The sequence below is a fragment of the Caretta caretta genome, chromosome 6 (assembly GCF_965140235.1).
Source record: "Caretta caretta isolate rCarCar2 chromosome 6, rCarCar1.hap1, whole genome shotgun sequence".
NCBI classification, from domain to species: Eukaryota; Metazoa; Chordata; order Testudines; family Cheloniidae; genus Caretta; species Caretta caretta.
The window spans coordinates 43,667,670-43,687,176 of NC_134211.1; the positions used below are offsets into that span (position 1 = coordinate 43,667,670).

At 43.7% G+C, this 19,507-nt stretch overlaps 1 protein-coding gene across 1 annotated transcript in view; it reads right to left on the reverse strand.

Moving 5' to 3' along the window:
• ANO3 (anoctamin 3) overlaps positions 1–19,182 on the reverse strand; it is a 382,443-nt gene extending 363,261 nt beyond the window's left edge. The window contains exon 1 of the mRNA XM_075129454.1: positions 18,870–19,182. Within this exon, the coding sequence (XP_074985555.1) occupies positions 18,870–19,023 (154 nt within the window). The 5' untranslated portion in view covers positions 19,024–19,182. The remainder of the gene's footprint in view (positions 1–18,869) is intronic.
• Between the last annotated feature and the right edge of the window lie 325 nt (positions 19,183–19,507).

Sequence of the window (19,507 nt, forward strand, 5' to 3'; positions counted from 1 at the left end):
GTTGATCACAGGTTCTGGGTGGATGACCAAACCTTATCTCCTACCGCAAAGCTGGGTGTTGGCTAGGGGGACCAGTTGGCATAACATTTGTAAGTTGCCTTGGTGACTAAGTGCTATTGGAGTTCTTGGGGTGTATCTGCTGGATGTGGGCAGTGAGTTCGGTGATAGTGGGCATGGACATTTTGGAGTGGATCTTTGGATGAATGTGAGGATGGAGACGATAGTTAACAAAGAAGGAGTCTGCTTATGTAGGTGAACTCAGCAGGAAGGATCAAAGGCAACCAATTATCTTGATGATTGCTTTCTAGTCTATGTATGCATTGGTCTTGGACCTGATTGACCCACTCTGCCTGACCATTGGTCCTTGGGTGATATGCCATTGAGGTTAGGGCATCAATACCCAGGTGGCATAAAAAATTCCTACCAGAAGCAGGAAATAAGGTATGGTGCCCAGTCAGATACCATGTCCATAGGCAAGCTGTGGAGACAAAAGAACTTGTTCACAAACAGGTGGGCTGTCTCTTGAGCAGAGAGAAGTGACTGGCATGGAACAAAAATGAGACACCATAGTTAAATGGTCAATTACCACTGGAATTGTAGTGTGGCTCTTCTTGACGAAATGGATCAGGTACAAAGATGGATGACTGGATGAAACCCTTTGATAGGTTCTCCTGGCAAATATGTGTAGAGGGCCTGAAGCTCTCTCTCTCTGTGAGAGTGTGAGAGAGAGAGAGAGAGAGAGAGCGTGCGTGCACGCGCATATATTCAGCTGAATGGGATCTTGGCTTTGGGCAGCTGTAATTCTGCTGCAGGGGCTGTATGTCTACCTTCCCTTGTGAAAGCCATTGGCAAAGTCAGGGTATTTGTGGTGATCTCAGCCACAGCAGACAGGCCTGGGGTTGGCCCGGAGGGTCCTGGGGGGTTCACTCCCTGGAGGTTCAAAGTTTTCCAGTGTGTGGCATGAACTGTAGCATGTACCAGTTTGGGCCTTGGGTCCTGGGAGACAGGATTGCCAGCAATACCAAGAGCTAAAAAGTGTAGGGTTCCTAGCGAATTCAGGGGTCATGGGTAGAAAGCCAGGGCATATCTAGGATGACCAGAGCATGATGTTCCCAGTTTATAGCAAACTGGAAGGTATCCTGATGCTTCCAGAGAGTAGCAACTGTCATTGGCATGGCCTGTTGGGCTAATGGTCCCAAAGAGAAGATACTCATCAGTAGTCTCAACCAGATCTGGAGAGTTCTTGCATGTCGTAATACCGCATGGACCTCAAAGTTCAAGATACCCTGGGCACCCAAGTCAACTTGGACCTCTAGATGAATCTTGGTGCTTGCCAGTGTTTGAATCAGTGGGTATATGCAGAGCTGCATTGGAAACTGGCTTGACAGTCCTGCTGTGCTGACCGAGGGCCTCCCTGTCATAAATATAAAGGGAAGGGTAAACCCCTTTAAAATCCCTCCTGACCAGTGGAAAAATCCTCTCACCTGTAAAGGGTTAAGGTAAGCTAAAGGTAACTTCGCTGGCACCTGACCAAAATGACCAATGAGGAGACAAGATACTTTCAAAAGCTGGGAGGAGGGAGAGAAACAAAAGCTGGGAGAGAGAGTCTGTGTCTGTCGGTACGCTGCTTTTGCCAGGGATAGACCAGGAATGAAGTCTTAGAACTTTAGTAAGTAATCTAGCTAGGTATGCGTTAGATTATGATTTCTTTAAATGTCTGAGAAAAGAATTGTGCTGAATAGAATGACTATTTCTGTCTGTGTATCTTTTTTGTAACTTAAGGTTTTGCCTAGAGGGATTCTCTGTGTTTTGAATCTAATTACCCTGTAAGGTATCTACCATCCTGATTTTACAGAGGTAATTCCTTTACTTCTATTTCTATTAAAAGTCTTCTTGTAAGAAAACTTAATGCTTTTTCATTGTTCTCAGATCCAAGGGTTTGGGTCTGTGGTCACCTATGCAAATTGGTGAGGATTTTTACCAAACCTTTCCCAGGAAGTGGGGTGCAAGGGTTGGGAGGATTTTGGGGGGAAAGACGTGTCCAAACTACGTTTCCCAGTAAACCCAGTTAGAGTTTGGTGGTGGCAGTGGTCCAAGGACAAAGGATAAAATTAATTTGTACCTTGGGGAAGTTTTAACCTAAGCTGGTAAAAGTAAGCTTAGGAGGTTTTCATGCAGGTCCCCACATCTGTACCTTAGAGTTCAGAGTGGGGGAGGAACCTTGACACTCCCAGAGGAGGAGAAAGACCAAACAAGATTGGACTCACTCCTTGGGGCTCAGGCCCTACCATTTCCCAGCCCCTGTGCTGTCTGTGTCTTTGCTGGGCACATCAATGCAAGGTAGCTGGGTTGCCAACACAGGCCCAGTTGCTAGTGTCAGAGCTTCTCTGCATTCGAGAGCTGGGGCAGAGCCTGGTTGACTGTCATGGGTTCTGATGTCAGGTAAGAAACTCACATGGTTGGGGATCATGGACAGGGATGCTGATGGCCTCTGGAGAATTGATGCACACTCTCAACACCACTCCATGAGTGGATCGTCAATTCTGATGCATAAGCCAATATATTGTCCGGGGTGGGGGGGAGATTCTAGCCACATGAGCTCATGTTTTATAATCTTGTTTAACCCCAGTGGAAGTGGTTACACTATCTCATTCCACCTGGTGTCAGAAGCCAAATGATGACATTTGGTAGCGGGTGAGTATCTCTGCTGTGAAGCTTGAAGGGCTGAATCAGTGGTCAGTGTGTGATTGGTGTCAAAGATAATAGATGTGGCTTGAATGAATTCCTCTAATTGTCCCAAAAAGGGGCTGGACTGTTCCAGAAGGGATGGGGGAAGCCCAAGCCAAAGCCTTCCCAGTGAACAAGAGACTCATACAGGCCTGATCGGTAGGGAATGATTGAAAGTGCACAAAGAACAGGAGCCAGCATTGGCTTGGGAATCCCCAAAACTCGTCCTGATCAAATTAAGCAGGCAGTGGAATCTTTGGCTCCAGGGTCAGCATTGAAGGAGTCAGCAGGCAACCTGTTCTTGCAGGTCCACATTCTGCATTTGCCACTTGCAGCTGCACTTTCTGCAGGTTCCACTGGCGCCTTCCTCCATGCTTTCACCAGAGGCCCTAGCCCTTATGTGTGGGTTGCTCCATCTGTGAGGCTTGATGGCTGGAGCGGGCATCAGGAACTGAGTATTAGAAACTAGGGGTTAGGGACAGAGCTGGAGGCAGTAGTCAGAAGTCTGAGCAGGGTAACAGGCAAGGAGAGGTCTCATACGTGGACCAGGGTGAGGCAAGGTTGGGTGCAAGGCAGGGGTAGCAGGAACAAGGCAACACTCTAGGAGTCACAGTGGTGTGCGCCTTGAGCATCCAGGGAGGAGCTGCTGCTTCAGGCTTAAGAGCCAGTTTCTGGCCCTTCCAGCCAATCTGGTGGTGTGTCCAATCAAGACACTTTATGCAGGCCAGCTACACTCATTAAATTGCCTGGAGGAGACTAGCTCTGCTTCGAGCCCTGATTTGTAACAATACCCTTACACTGACACCATTAGGAAACATTTCAGGTATCTTACAGATCTCCTCTTCTGGCACATCTTGCATTTCCCAGCCTGTTGGTTACCTGTGCCTCGTGCTAGGCTCAAGCATACAGTGTGCAGGCTGGCTGCTAATAAACTAAGACATAAGGCAGACCCATGCTGACTCAATAACAAAAGAAGAAGAATGATGGCAAGAGTAAGGACTGAGGAAAACCACTCACTGCTCCTACTCCCATCCACCAGCATGGAATACTGCAATTTAACATGTGTAAGTACCTCACCGTACCTGTTAAAAATCAGACAACTTTCCAGTGGCATCTGAGAAGCAGCACATGCTGTATGTAAATCAAGTCTTATGTCTGCTATCGTTACTTAGGGAAGCTGGGATATAAAATACATACATGTTTGTGAAAATACAGCTGGCTGTTAATGCCCAATAATAAAGCACTGAAAAGATTCCTTTAAATAGACTAGGATTAGTTGACCTGCCCCCATCCCCAGCTTAAAAGTAAATAGCTTATTAGCGGGAGGAAGAACATAATAAAAAATTATGCCTTTGGGAAATATTAAATGTCTATATCCAGCTTAGTTTCCATCTATTTTAGACATGCAAGGACAGAAGTTGTGAACCCTTGGGGCAGAGATGAATGCTTCAGTGGGCTAGACCTCTGAGAATTCTGAATTATTATTTGGCTATGAGCCTACTGTGGGCTTTTTTTTTTTTTAACTGAACTTTTAGTATAGAAAGACAAAGAACAAGGATTTCACACTAGCAGTACACGGTACACCTTTAGGATGACTAGCTACAATGCTGATCCATGCCAGAGTACTTCATGTGTTAGCACTGTTGAAACTTCGCAGCATAAACTCTACTCCAGTTTTTCCAGATCTGAGCACCATTGAGTTGCCTTCCCCTCCCAAGAGCTACAGCAGATGCCAATTTAATTTATAAAGCAGTAGTATATTAAATATATTAATTTGAGAATAATAGAGTCTACCTTTGTTTTATTTCATGTGTTACAGTCCCCTATTACCAGGATTTGACACAAATTGTATAGAACAGTTCTGTTTGGCCTCCAAGGTAAAGAAAGAATTAAAACTGACAACAGCTCAGTAAGAAATCTATAGTTATTCTGTTCTCCATCAGAAATAATGAAATATATTACATAGTATGTGGAAGGTAGGAGATTGCTATAACTTATGTCTCAACCCTGCCACTGAATGAATTATTTCTCTTGGTGGCTTTGCCATGAGCCTTGTCCTCATGGACACATAAGTAGGTGGATATTTTCCTAATATTGATCTCGCTGAAGCTGTTCTGTCCATTTTCCCTAGGAAGGAATGAAGAGGAAAATAGTTTCCTATTTTGTTATGCAGTGAGGAGGAGGGAGAGAGAGAAGTAGCAATATGGTACCTGATCTAGTGTAAATTATAAATTAAGCCAATGGGTTGCACAGTTTTAAAATTGGAGTAAGAATAATGAGAATGAAGCCCTTGGAGTTTAAGGCCCTGATCCTGAATTGATCTCTGGTCCTGCACAGAGTTCATTTTAGGACTGGGACCTAAAATTGTGTTTCAATTAACAGCAACAACTCCTAGTATATCATCATCTTTGTTCTTTCTTGCATTATATCACAGCAGCACAATTGAACAATTAGGATGAATTGTCAGTGTGGCACAAAGACAATTACATGCACAGCTACCATTCACAGTTGTGTTTGTAACTCCTTGAACACCATAATATAAATTTCATCTACGCTGTTTTCAAGATTCAGAAGAAATGAATGAGAAAATTACCACAAACTCAGGGGGAGAATGGAAGAATATTGATTTAGGCAATTTTCAACAAACAGGATTTACTCAGTCTTCAGAGAATAATCGAAATATTTTCAGTTTAAAAGACATTCACAGGTGGCAGCAGTGCGGCTTTGCACTATGAAATAATCTAACCATCAGATAAAGTCTAATAGATTAGTTACTTACAATATATTTTATTAAGGAAAAATTGTTCTCAGATATTTCCATTTCACTAAAGTAAATATTCCATTTAGAGGCAAAATCCCACCCTGTAAATATTAATTTAATCTGGAATCAAAGAATTTAATTCTTATGTCACTGAAGATGTGGCACTCCTGTAAGATGTTTTAAGAATGCTAAATTGGGATCCATATATTTCAGAGGACACAAAAAGTTGAGTTTGCTGAAAGTGAACATATTTATGTAGGTTATCTCAAGGAATAACATTTGTGGAGACCTCGGTCTAGATCATCAGGTGCACCTGAGATCCACTTGGTGAACATGAAGAGAGAAGGGGAGGGGAGACACAAATGGCTCTCTCACCTTTCTCCTCTTTGACGCCACATACTAATGACCTTAGCACAAGAAGCAGGGATGTGATAATGAAATCTGTGATGACACATAGTTGAGAGTTATAGTCAATTCAGAGAAAGATTGGAATATAAAATACAGGAAGAACTGGATGACCTTGAACACTGGACTAATAAAAACAGGATGAAGTTCAATAGTACAAAGTGCAAGGTAATGCGCTTGGGAACTAAAACTTTTCTACGATAAGCTAGGGAAACAGTTGGATCAGTTGGAAACAGAAAAGGAGAAAGATTTGAGTGTAACAGTCGATCACAGGACGAATATGAATCACCAGTGTGATGTGCCTGTGAAAAAGACAAATGTGATCTTAGGATGCATCAAGCGAGGTATTTCCAGTAGAGATAGTGAAGTGTTAATGACATTGTACAAGGCACTCAGACTTCATCTGGAAGACTATGTACAATTCTGGCCACCCATGTACAAGATAGATGAGAAAGATGAATTCAAACTGGAACAGAAAAGGATATAAGGATGATATGGGGAATTGAGAGCCTATTTTATGAGAGAAGACTAAGATTTTGGCTTAGCTAGCCTAGAAAAACATAGGCTGAGAGCAGATACGATTGCTCTCTACAAATACATTGGGGGTAAACACCAAAGAAAGAGAAGAGCTATTAAAGCTAATGGACTGTGCTGGCACAAGGACAAATGGGTATAAACTGGCTATAAATAAATTTAGGCTAAAAATTAGATTTATCACCACCAGAGGAATGAATTTCTGGAGCAGCCTGCCAATAAGGAGTAGTAGAGCAAACAAGTTAACTAGTTTTAAGAATGACCTTGACAAGTTTCTGATCAGGATTACATGAAGGAGTTACCTGTGATATCAGGGGACTTGACTATCCAGGAAGTCCCTTCCTGTTCTGTTTTACATACATATTCTGAGTGCAGCCCCAGATAGGTGCAGCCCCAAGTTCTAAAAGCCTTGAGGCTACTCTAACCTGCAGAAGCTATTCTGCTAGTCCAGACTGGCTGAAACAAAGCATGCTCTGGCCTCATTCCCAGTATATCCACTACAAGAGGGAGAGTGGGAAGTAGTGTTTAGGCAGCTATGCCAACTTCATACCTTCCAGGGAATTCCTTATCCAAGGGAATTCCTAATTCCCTGTCAGTGCAGCTTTGTATCTCATTGTGCCAAAGGAATAATGCTAAGGGGATGGAGCAATGGCCAAGGATTTTTTTGGAGAGGATATTTCTCTTTAAACATAATGTATATTTAAAGAAAATCTGATTTGTTATTTCACTCTGCTTTTTTTTTTTTAATGCTGGAATATAACAAGTGGGACTCTCTAGCCCTGCTGAACATGGGGTTACTCATCAAAAAAAAAACAGTAACTCCCCTGTGCAGATCAGCACTATTTGGATGCTTTGCTTTGTTGGGGAGGGTGGGAAGAAGAGGGGAAAAGAAAGTTTTCCCCTGAGAAGAACAAGAAACCCATGGATCACCACACCTACCTTCACAGATCCAGTAACCACACCAAACACACCAAGAAATCTGTTATCTACAGCCAGGCATTCTTATGCCACACAATATGCTTGGAGGATTAAGTCTGGGATATACACCTTTACACATGTAAAAACACCTTCACCAAACAAGGACAGTCCACCTGAGAAGTAGATCACATCATGGAACAGGTCACTCAAATAGCATGAGAGAACCTGCTTCAGTACAGAAATAATCCCCCTCTCCCCCCCCCCCCGACTACACACCCTTAGTTGTCACCTACCAGCCCACAGTGGAACCCCTATAGGGTATAATCAAACAACCCATACTCAATGAGAACCCCATCCTGAAAGAAATATTTCCTGAATCTCCTCTTCTGACCTTCAAACAAACTCTCCAAGCTCATCATCGGAAGCAAGCTCTCCATAGACCAGGCCACATCAACTCAAAGCAGCATCAGAGCCTGCCAGAAAAACAGATGTAAACAGACTCCACTGTTACAGCACACACTCCCCCACAACACACCTTTCAAGACCCATGGAACCCATACATGCCTATTGCAACATGTGTATACCTCATCCAGTGCACTAAATGCCTCCAACAACAACTACATGGGTGAAACCAAATAATCACTACACTCTCAAATGAACTCATAGAAAATAACATAACCCATAGAAAAATAACAGAAAAACCCACAATGTTCTGTGGGTGAACACTTTTCACAAAGTGATCGCTCTATATCTGATCTCTCAGTCCTCATCCTCAAAGGAAATCTGCACAACACTTTCAAAAGACATAGAATCATAGAAGATTAGGGTTGGAAAAGACCTCAGGAGCAACATCAGGTCCTGAGGTCTCTGGCCTCATTCCCAGTATATCCACTACTACCCATCCTCCCCCAGTGTAGTGGATATACTGGGAATGAGGCCAGAGACCTCAGGATCTGATTTGGTCCTCCTTTGAGCAGTCCAATCCCCTGCTCAAAGCAGGACCAACATCAACTAAATCATCCCAGCCAGGGCTTTGTCAAGCCGGGCCTTAAAAACCTCTAAGGATGGAGATTCCACCACCTCCGTAGGTAACCCATTCCAGAGCTTCACCACCCACCTAATGAAACAGTTTTTCCTAATATCCAACCTAGACTTCCCCCACTGCAACTTGAGACCATTGCTCCTTGTTCTGTCATCTGCCACCACTAAGAATAGCCTAGCTCCATCCTCTTTGGAACCCCTCTTCAGGTAGTTGAAGGCTGCTGTCAAATCCCCCCTCCCTCTTCTCTTCTGCAGACTAAATAACCCCAGTTCCCTCAGCCTCTCCTCATAAGTCATGTGCCCCAGCCCCCTAATCATTTTCGTTGCCCTCCGCTGGACTCTCCAATTTGTCCACATCCCTTCTGTAGTGGGGGGACCAAAACTGGATGCAATACTCCAGGTGTAGCCTCACCAGTGCCGAATAGAGGGGAATAATCACTTCCCTCAATCTGCTGGCAACAAGGGCACACTGTTGACTCATATCCAGCTTCTTGTCCACTGTAATCCCCAGGTCCTTTTCTGCAGAACTACCGCTTAGCCAGTCGGTCTCCCGCCTGTAGCAGTGCATGGGATTCTTCCTTCCTAAGTGCAGGACTCTGCACTTGTCCTTGAATATGCTTTGGAGCTTGAATTCATTACTCTATTAGACACTAAAAATCATCTACCGAACAGAGACACTGGATTTCTGATTTATTACAATAATCTGTAAATCACGACCCCCCAATTTTTTGTCCTATGACTGCAGAGGTGTTAACGGGCCACTCCACCTTGAAAGATCCCTTACATGTGCGCTAACTATATATGCTAAATAATCTGTTCCACCTTGCATTTTCACCATGACGCTGGGAGTACTTTTCCCAGACCTGAAGAGCTGTGTGTTGCTGGAAAGCTTGTCTCTCTCACTAACAGAAGTTGGTCCAATAAAAGAAGATATTGCCTCACCCATCTTGTCTCTAATATCCTGGGACTGACATGGCTACAACTACGCAACATAGTTGCAACCCTTCTGCCTGTCAGAGTGGCAGCAACAAGGGCCGGGTTCAGTATCTAGGGGTTCCATTCCAATAACACAATGCAAAACCGGCTCGAGCCCCCATCCAGTGACCTGGGACAAATATATACCACCCCCGCTGGGTGCCTCTAAGAGGCAATACTTCCCCTCTCGCAAGCACAGAGTCTGAGTGTAGCAAAAGCCTTTTAATAACAGAGAGAAACAATGTGGCATTATGTTGGGGAAACACCACTAACAGGATTCATAACACAACCCATGAGCAAAAACCCACCCCAGGCAAATTGGGCCGTGTCCTTTCCTTTTGGTTCTTGAGTCCAGCAACCCAAAAGTCACCCAAAGTCCCAAAAGTCCAACAACCCAAAAGTCTCTGTCCCTGGTCAGTGCAGCCCCAGAGTTCGAAAGTTTATCTGCGGAGCTTTACCTCCCAACCTGGGTGGAGATGGGGGGTTAAGGGGCAACTTACGTGGTCCAAAGTCGATTGCCCCACCTCTCCATGGGGCTCCTCTCTGCTCTACCAGCCATCCCACGAATCGCTTTGCTCTGCCAGCCGTCCCACAAGCTGCTCCGCTCCACCAGCCGCCTCCACAATATATCTTCAGGCCCCCCCACTACTTAACACAACACTCAGTGATTTCAGCTCTTTGTAATTTTAGCTCTTTTGTGATTTCAGCTTGTAGTAGGGGGGCCTCAGTGCTGGCGCACCATTTGCCCAAAGTGAATTCAGCTCAGCAGCCTGTAACTAGACTCCTAACGGAAGCAAAATTAGTTCTGATATTCCACAGTGGAGGGAGAAGGAGGAGGTGCAATTGGCATATAGGACCCTCACCAGATATTAATACCTGTGCCTATCCTCTCAATTCACTGAGTTTTGGAACCCACATCCCTTGCCTAGCAAGTGCTACTTAGTAGATGGTGAATCCCTCCATCATAAAAAAAGGCCAAGTACAGTTCCACTGTCCTTGATTCACATAATCAGGATAATAATTTATTCTTCCTGCCCCAACAACAGAGAAACTGGGGATCCCACAGCAGCCAAAGTCACCATTTGGGCAGCTATGGGCTCATGCTAGGCGGGGTGGGTGTGCCTATGCAAATAAGATCAGCCCCTGAAGTTCTTTTCCACAACTTGCCACAACTCACCACCAGATGTCAGGGTGCAGCTCATCCTGACTCTGCTTACATAGTAGAAAATTAGTAATGATTATATATTTAAAATTCCTTCAGTTTTCATAATAAGTTTTTTTGCATTATGCTTAAGGAATATGGCCCTGATTCCGCCAACACCTACGCACATCCATAACTGAGTTGTGTTTGCAGGATGGGGGACTTAGAAAAGACATAATTAGAGCCGGTCAAAAACACAGAAGACAGCAAGGGACGGGAGAGGAAGACATCCTCCTCCCCATTTTTTACTGAAATTTTAGAAATGTTCAGACCAATTGTATCTTTCACTTCATTATTCCACTTCCCCTGGAACTGAAAGGCCTAACCCAATTCAAGAAAACATCCTTTTATAGGAGAACATAAAAGCACATATTTTAATCCCAGTGGCACCTTCCATTTCAAAGAAATCTTGTGCACAAGGATGTCTACACTGGGCACGCAAAAAAAATTAAAAATAAAGTCAACATTTACTGAAGTGTGGCATCTGACTTCACCATGCTGTTTGTAGTATTTCCTCTTTGCCATTTGGGCTATAACCCACTGTAATAAAATTAAGCTGTCAGGAGTGGAGGAATGTTTGCTGCTTTGTTAACTGGTGCCCTCTGTACATTCAGCTCTGCATTTTGTTCACAAAAACAGTGTCATTAAAGTTCTAGATCCAAAGACTAGAGTACAGATTGCTACAACACAACTGAATATAGGGGCAACATGGCACAAACATACAGGAGAAATAAATGGCATATATGCTGGGTTTAATGTTAGTTCTATGTCCATAATTGTTTCCTACCAACATACACCTAGCACATGTTATATGTTTGTACTTACTGGTACTTTGTGAAGTACTCTCCTTACAATGTATATGATAATCAAGTTGGGCCACTTCAAGCACAAATCCAGGTTCTCCCCCCCACCACCACACACACAAATCCACTCTCCTGCTGGTAATAGCTTATCTAAAGTGACCATTCTCCTTACAATGTGTATGATAATCAAGTTGGGCCGTTTCCAGCACAAATCCAGGGTTTAACAAGAACGTCTGAGGAAGGGGGTAGGAAAAAACAAGGGGAAATAGGTTACCTTGCATAATGACTTAGCCACTCCCAGTCTCTATTCAAGCCTAAGTTAATTGTATCCAATTTGCAAATGAATTCCAATTCAACAGTTTCTTGCTGGAGTCTGGATTTGAAGGTTTTTTGTTGTAATATCACAACCTTCATGTCTGTAATCACGTGACCAGAGAGATTGAAGTGTTCTCCGATTGGTTTATGAATGTTGTCAAGAATTATATCTGATTTGTGTCCATTTATTCTTTTACGTAGAGACTGTCCAGTTTGCCCAATGTACATGGCAGAGGGGCATTGCTGGCACATGATGGCATATATCACATTGGTGGATGTGCAGGTGAACGAGCCTCTGATAGTGTGGCTGATGTTATTAGGCCCTGTGATGGTGTCCCCTGAATAGATATGTGGGCACAGTTGGCAACAGGCTTTGTTGCAAGGATAGGTTCCTGGGTTAGTGGTTCTGTTGTGTGGTGTGTGGTTGCTGGTGAGTATTTGCTTCAGGTTGGGGGGCTGTCTGTAGGCAAGGACTGGCCTGTCTCCCAAGATTTGTGAGAGTGTTGGGTCATCCTTCAGGATAGGTTGTAGATCCTTAATAATGCGTTGGAGGGGTTTTAGTTGGGGGCTGAAGGTGACGGCTAGTGGCGTTCTGTTATTTTCTTTGTTCGGCCTGTCCTGTAGTAGGTGACTTCTGGGAACTCTTCTGGCTCTATCAATCTGTTTCTTCACTTCCGCAGGTGGGTATTGTAGTTGTAAGAATGCTTGATAGAGATCTTGTAGGATCTTGTATTTCTTTTTGTGAATACAGACTAACACGGCTGTTACTCTGAAACCTGTCATTATGCAAGGCACTGCATTTAGCCGTATGGAGTGGAAATCTATCAACTGCATGAAAAAACTTGTACAGATGCAGACAGACATCATCTTCCTTTCCAAATGCAAACAGATGGACATCGTACCAAAAGGACTGAAGGTAACAAATCCATTACAATCTACATACCACACAGACTATGCTGACAGCTTGTGCCACACGCTCTCAAAGAAACTGCGGAATCACCTGATCAATATCCTCTACAGCAAACAGGGAAAGATTAAGAATGAGCTCTCAAAAATGGATACTCTCACAAAAAACCAACCTTCCACACAAACTTCCTCGTGGCTGGTCTTTACTAAAACTAGACAAGCTATTTACAACACACACTTTGCTTCTCTACAAAAGAAAAAGGACACTAAACTTTCTAAACTACTACATGCCACAAGGGGCCACAGCAATGGTTCCCTCAACCCACCCAGCAATATTGTTAACCTATCCAACTATACTCTCAGCCCAGCAGAAGCAGCTGTCCTATCTCGGGGCCTCTCCTTCTGCCCCTCCACCCCCATGAACATGATACAGTTCTGTGGTGACCGAGAATCCTATTTTCGACGTCTCCAACTCAAGGAATATTTCCAACATACCTCTGAACAACATACTAATCCACAGAGACCTCCCTACCAACACTACAAAAAAAAAAAAAAGGATTCTAGGTGGACTCCTCCTAAAGGTCGAAGCAGACTGGACTTCTACATAGAGTGCTTCCGCCGACGTGCACGGGCTGAAATTGTGGAAAAGCAGCATCACTTGCCCCACAACCTCAGCCGTGCAGAACACAATGTCATCCACAGCCTCAGAAACAATTCTGACATCATAATCAAAAAGGCTGACAAAGGAGGTGCTGTTGTCATCATGAATAGGTCGGAATATGAACAAGAGGCTGCTCGGCAGCTCTCCAACACCACTTTCTACAAGCAATTACCCTCTGATCCCACTGACAGTTACCAAAAGAAACTACAGCATTTGCTCAAGAAACTCCCTGAAAAAGCACAAGATCAAATCCACACAGACACACCCCTGGAACCGCGACCTGGGATATTCTATCTACTACCCAAGATCCATAAACCTGGAAATCCTGGGCGCCCCATCATCTCAGGCATTGGCACCCTGACAGCAGGATTGTCTGGCTATGTAGACTCCCTCCTCAGGCCCTACGCTACCAGCACTCCCAGCTACCTTCGAGACACCACTGACTTCCTGAGGAAACTACAATCCATCGGTGATCTTCCTGATAACACCATCCTGGCCACTATGGATGTAGAAGCCCTCTACACCAACATTCCACACAAAGATGGACTACAAGCCATCAAGAACACTATCCCCGATAATGTCACGGCTAACCTGGTGGCTGAACTTTGTGACTTTGTCCTTACCCAGAACTATTTTATATTTGGGGACAATGTATACCTTCAGATCAGCAGCACTGCTTTGGGTACCCGCATGGCCCCACAGTATGCCAACATTTTTATGGCTGACTTAGAACACCGCTTCCTCAGCTCTCGTCCCCTAACGCCCCTACTCTATTTGCGCTATATTGATGACATCTTCATCATCTGGACCCATGGAAAAGAAACCCTTGAGGAATTCCACCATGATTTCAACAATTTCCATCCCACTATCAACCTCAGCCTAGTCCAGTCCACCCAAGAGATCCACTTCCTGGACACTACAGTGCTAATAAACGATGGTCACATAAACACCACCCTATACCGGAAACCTACTGACTGCTATTCCTACCTACATGCCTCCAGCTTTCACCCTGACCACACCACACGATCCATCGTCTACAGCCAAGCTCTGCGATACAACCTCATTTGCTCCAACCCCTCAGACAGAGACAAATACCTACAAGATCTCTATCAAGCATTCTTACAACTACAATATCCACCTGCGGAAGTGAAGAAACAGATTGATAGAGCCAGAAGAGTTCCCAGAAGTCTCCTACTACAGGACAGGCCGAACAAAGAAAATAACAGAACGCCACTAGCCGTCACCTTCAGCCCCCAACTAAAACCCCTCCAATGCATTATTAAGGATCTACAACCTATCCTGAAGGATGATCCAACACTCTCACAAATCTTGGGAGACAGGCCAGTCCTTGCCTACAGACAGCCCCCCAACCTGAAGCAAATACTCACCAGCAACCACACACCACACAACAGAACCACTAACCCAGGAACCTATCCTTGCAACAAAGCCTGTTGCCAACTGTGCCCACATATCTATTCAGGGGACACCATCACAGGGCCTAATAACATCAGCCACACTATCAGAGGCTCGTTCACCTGCACATCCACCAATGTGATATATGCCATCATGTGCCAGCAATGCCCCTCTGCCATGTACATTGGGCAAACTGGACAGTCTCTACGTAAAAGAATCAGTGGACACAAATCAGATGTCAAGAATTATAACATTCATAAACCAGTCGGAGAACACTTCAATCTCTCTGGTCATGTGATTACAGACATGAAAGTTGTGATATTACAACAAAAAACCTTCAAATCCAGACTCCAGCGAGAAACTGTTGAATTGGAATTCATTTGCAAATTGGATACAATTAACTTAGGCTTGAATAGAGACTGGGAGTGGCTAAGTCATTATGCAAGGTAACCTATTTCCCCTTGTTTTTTCCTACCCCCCCCCCCCCAGACGTTCTTGTTAAACCCTGGATTTGTGCTGGAAATGGCCCACCTTGATTATCATACACATTGTAAGGAGAGTGGTCACTTTAGATAAGCTATTACCAGCAGGAGAGTGGGGTGGGAGGAGGCATTTTTTCATGCTTTGTGTGTGTATATAAAAAGATCTTCTACACTTTCCACAGTATGCATCCGATGAAGTGAGCTGTAGCTCACGAAAGCTTATGCTCAAATAAATTGGTTAGTCTCTAAGGTGCCACAAGTACTCCTTTTCTTTTTGCGAATATAGACTAACATGACTGTTACTCTGAAACCTGTGTGAGTACAGAGGTCAGCATTAGCAGATCCAAATGCAAGATTGAAGTCCAATTGTGTTTTCCCCAGATATAAAGATTTTCAGGTTATTTACTGTACATATCTGGGAAATTTGGCATTATGCTAAAAGATTGTCCCTGTCAGGATTTTGATACTTTGCATCAGAGTATGAATCTGGGCTGCCTGGAAATAGTCTGTGTGTTAAGAAAACAGATCTGTTATTTTACTGTAGCCAAAATAGATCTATTTTTATCAATGGCCATTGCTGAGTGTGTGTAAATTTTTCTTGGGAAACAATATAGTGGAAGCCAAAGTTTTTTTTTTGTTTTGTTTTGTTAAAAGAGTGTTTCATTCAGACCTCAGCCAACTTATGATAACATTCATAACAGAAGGTTTTCTTGGAAATATTGGTAAAATAAATATCAAAACAAAGTAATTTTAAAAGGCTAAGACTTTTTGAGATTTTAATTGCATTAAAGTCACCACTCTTCAAAAATAAAAATAAAAAGTTACTGATAAGTTGAGTTGTTGTAGCAATGTTGGTCCCCAAGATAAATAGCAGCACTTACTGACTTTTCCAACCAGGCACAAAGGTCATCCTTGAAATGACAGGGTTTGTCAACAAGGACTGCACAGTTGCTAAAGTTATTTCCTACTTTTAATCACTGGGAACTCATGCATAACTAATTTATACAGAAATATCGCTACACGAATAAAATCAGTAATTTTGGCTGCTAAAAGTCTGTGAGCGCAACAGGGCTAAGGAAAGCTCCCTGCCTGCCCTAGCTCCACACCGCTCCCGGAAGCGGCTGGCACGTCCCTGTGGGGAGCAGGGGGTCTCTGTGTGCTGCCCCCACCCCAAGCGCTAACTCCGTAGCTCCCATTGGCCAGGAAATGCAGAGAGGGGCAGCATGCAGCAGCCCCTTCTCCCGCCCTGGGGCTGCAGAGATGTGCTCTCCGCTTCCGGGAGCGGCGTGGAGCCAGGGCAAGCAAGAAGTCTGCATTAGCCCTGCTGCACCACTGCCCAGGAGCCAACGGAGGTAAGCGCCACCCCGCCAGAGCCTGCACCCCTCACCGCCTCCCCCAGCCCACACCCCGCCCTGCACCCCAACCTCCTGCCCCAGCCCCCTCCCAGATCCAGCACCCCGCATCCCATCCTGCACTCCAAACCTCTGCCCCAGCCTTACCTCCCAGAGCCCACACCCCAACCCTTGGCCCCAGCCCTGAGCCACTTCACACACCCGAACTCCCTTCCAGAACCTGCACCCCGCACCCCCTGCCCCAGCCGGGTGAAAGTAAGTGAGGGTGGAGGACAGCAAGCGATGGAAGGAGGGAGGATGGAGTGAGTGGGGCGGGGCCTTGGAGAAGAGGCAGGGCAGGGCAAAGGTGTTTGTGTTTGTGTGATTAGACAGTTGGCAACCCTACTCCACAGACCAGGACCCACCAACTCAAAACAGCACCAAACCCTTCCTGAACAGATGCAAAACCCACAGACATATCCCCACTGCTATAATGATCAATATCACAACTCCAACACACCTTTCAAGATCCATGGGCATTACACAAACAGCTATGTGGGTAAAACCGAACAATCACTATGCTTTCAAGTGAATTCATACTGGAAAGTGATAAGACAAGAAAAAAACACCTTATCACCGTGGGCAAATACTTTTCACAAAGTGATCACTCTTAACCTAACCTCACAGTCCCTGTTATTAAAGGAACCTGCACAACAGCTTCGAAAGATGAGCCTGGGAACTTAATTCACAACTACTAGACACCAAAAATCAATGGCTCATTACAACAATTTGTAACCTACTAACCCTCCTTTGTCCTATGACAGCAATTGTGTTAACTGCTTCACTATAACTGGTCTCCTGCATCATATGTTAATCTTTTATGCTGTTCCATTATGATATTGCACACTTAAAAATAATGTGATGTAAAATCGCCTAGTGCAAGAAATGAACACTGGATTCCAATCCTGCAGAGTCTTGTGTGTGTGTTTAAATTTACACACCCAAATAGTCCCACTGAAGTCAAAGGGACTACCGCTATTTGTAGAGTTAAGCACATGCATATGTCTTTTAAAGATTTAGGCCTTACTGATATTTGCATAGACTGAAAATGAAATAATTAGGCAATAACTATTATTAAGGACATGACACAAATTTGGAGCAATCAAATCAGTTTGCTTGCAAGGGATTAGGTAACATCACTTTACATTTATTCATATTGTGCTAATTCTGGCTATTGTATGTGACAATGTTTATTAAAATTATAATGTTTAAAGTGATAATTACACAAACTTCCAGGAGGTTCATTACTAAGAAAATACTTTTAGTGACTGCCTGGTTTACTTATTCACCTGCTTTTGTGAAGTCAAAATTACACTATCCAGTTGGGATTGCCCCCCACAAGATAAAGCATCTCCATGTTCACTGCTATTGAAGCATCTCCATATTCAGCTGCTATATGCTTAACTAGTTTGTTTTCTGTGCTACTAGTGATTACAGAGCAGGTGGAAACATAATCCAGTGGAGGCATTCCCAGTGAGTCACATGAGGTAAAATACACAATGAAAACTGTGCTGTAGCCCACAGGAAGGCAGTGTATTTAAATGTAAGTCTTAGATGAGAGTAGTTTGAATAAATTGGAAGGTATTAAAGGGCATAGGGGAGATGTTTCAACAGATCTAATTACAGATACAGCCTTGAATGTGTTAGTGGTAGTTTATAAAGCTGTATTTTGGCACAACCAAATGAATTTTCAAGGAAATAAAAATTTCAAACTCATGATGATAATTTTGTTCACATTTCGTAGGATCTATTCCAACTCTATATACTTCTCAGGCAGCATACAATGAGCCAGAATGGGCAAGGAGAGAATTTCCCCATGCCCAGGAGCAATGTAGAACCACTGTGTATCTTCCTGTGAAAGTTCTGCTATGGTGGAGATTTGCTGGGAAAAGACAGGCAAGTAGTCATAGCTCTTGGTGCTAAGGAGATTCTGGGCTGCAGCACAGCCCATAAACAGCCCAGGAAAGGCTATTGTCTTATATCAAGGCTGTTTCATTCCCTGCAGCAGCCCATATTCCAGGTGATGCAAAGGTGACTGCCACTTTTCCCCCTCCTTCTCTCAACTACAGCCTCTATATGTCAGCTCTTAGGTGACACAAGAAATCTAGCCCCTAATTTTTTAAACAATTAGCACCTGATCTACCCTCTTTTCCAAGTACACCTGACAGCAACACATGTTAACTAAAACAAGAACTCAGATTCATACCTGCTGTTACAAGACCCTATGAAAAATTATTCTTCATTAGGTATTCTAGTTCATTCCACATATTACATGCATAAATAAATACAGCCTTAGGGGGAAGGGGTGGGGGGAAATCAATAAAACTGAAGCTTACCAGCAGGTGCAGAATATGAGGAGTGAAGTTTAAGACTGTAGCAATCAGCATGTAGTTCATTGGATTTGGCTTTACTAAAAACTGACCTGGCATCATTTTCACTCTCAGTGTCTTCTGGAGAAAGATTATCCAGTTCAACTACCACAGTTGACATTGCAAAATAATCTCAGTTAAAGCTCTCAATTTAAAAACAGTAATTTAGACACAATCCCCTCGCCCCCCGCAAAAAAAACCCCAAAAAACCTGAATTCAACTTCCTTGAAGTTGCAAGTTTAAAAATTTGGGGAGAAAGGCAAAAAACAAAAAACAAAAACAAAAAAAAAGACCTATCAATGTTTCTAGAAATCCTAATATTATCAAACTAAAAATCCACTTTTCAAAAACTGAGACCTACTATATCCAGTAAATTGTGTGCCGGCTCTGAAACATTTTCTGAGTTATTTAGCTCTCCATGAGGATAAAAAGTTAGTCCTTTAAGAAGTTCCCCTCTATTTAGAGTGACAGCAGAATTATAGCATTTCTTTGTAGCTGCTACAGAAATAAACAGGATAAGTGGAGACATCTGTATGTCTGCTAAGAACTGGTCTCAACTTTGTTTTAACAGCTCTAATTCACATCTCATTACACACTGGTCCAGC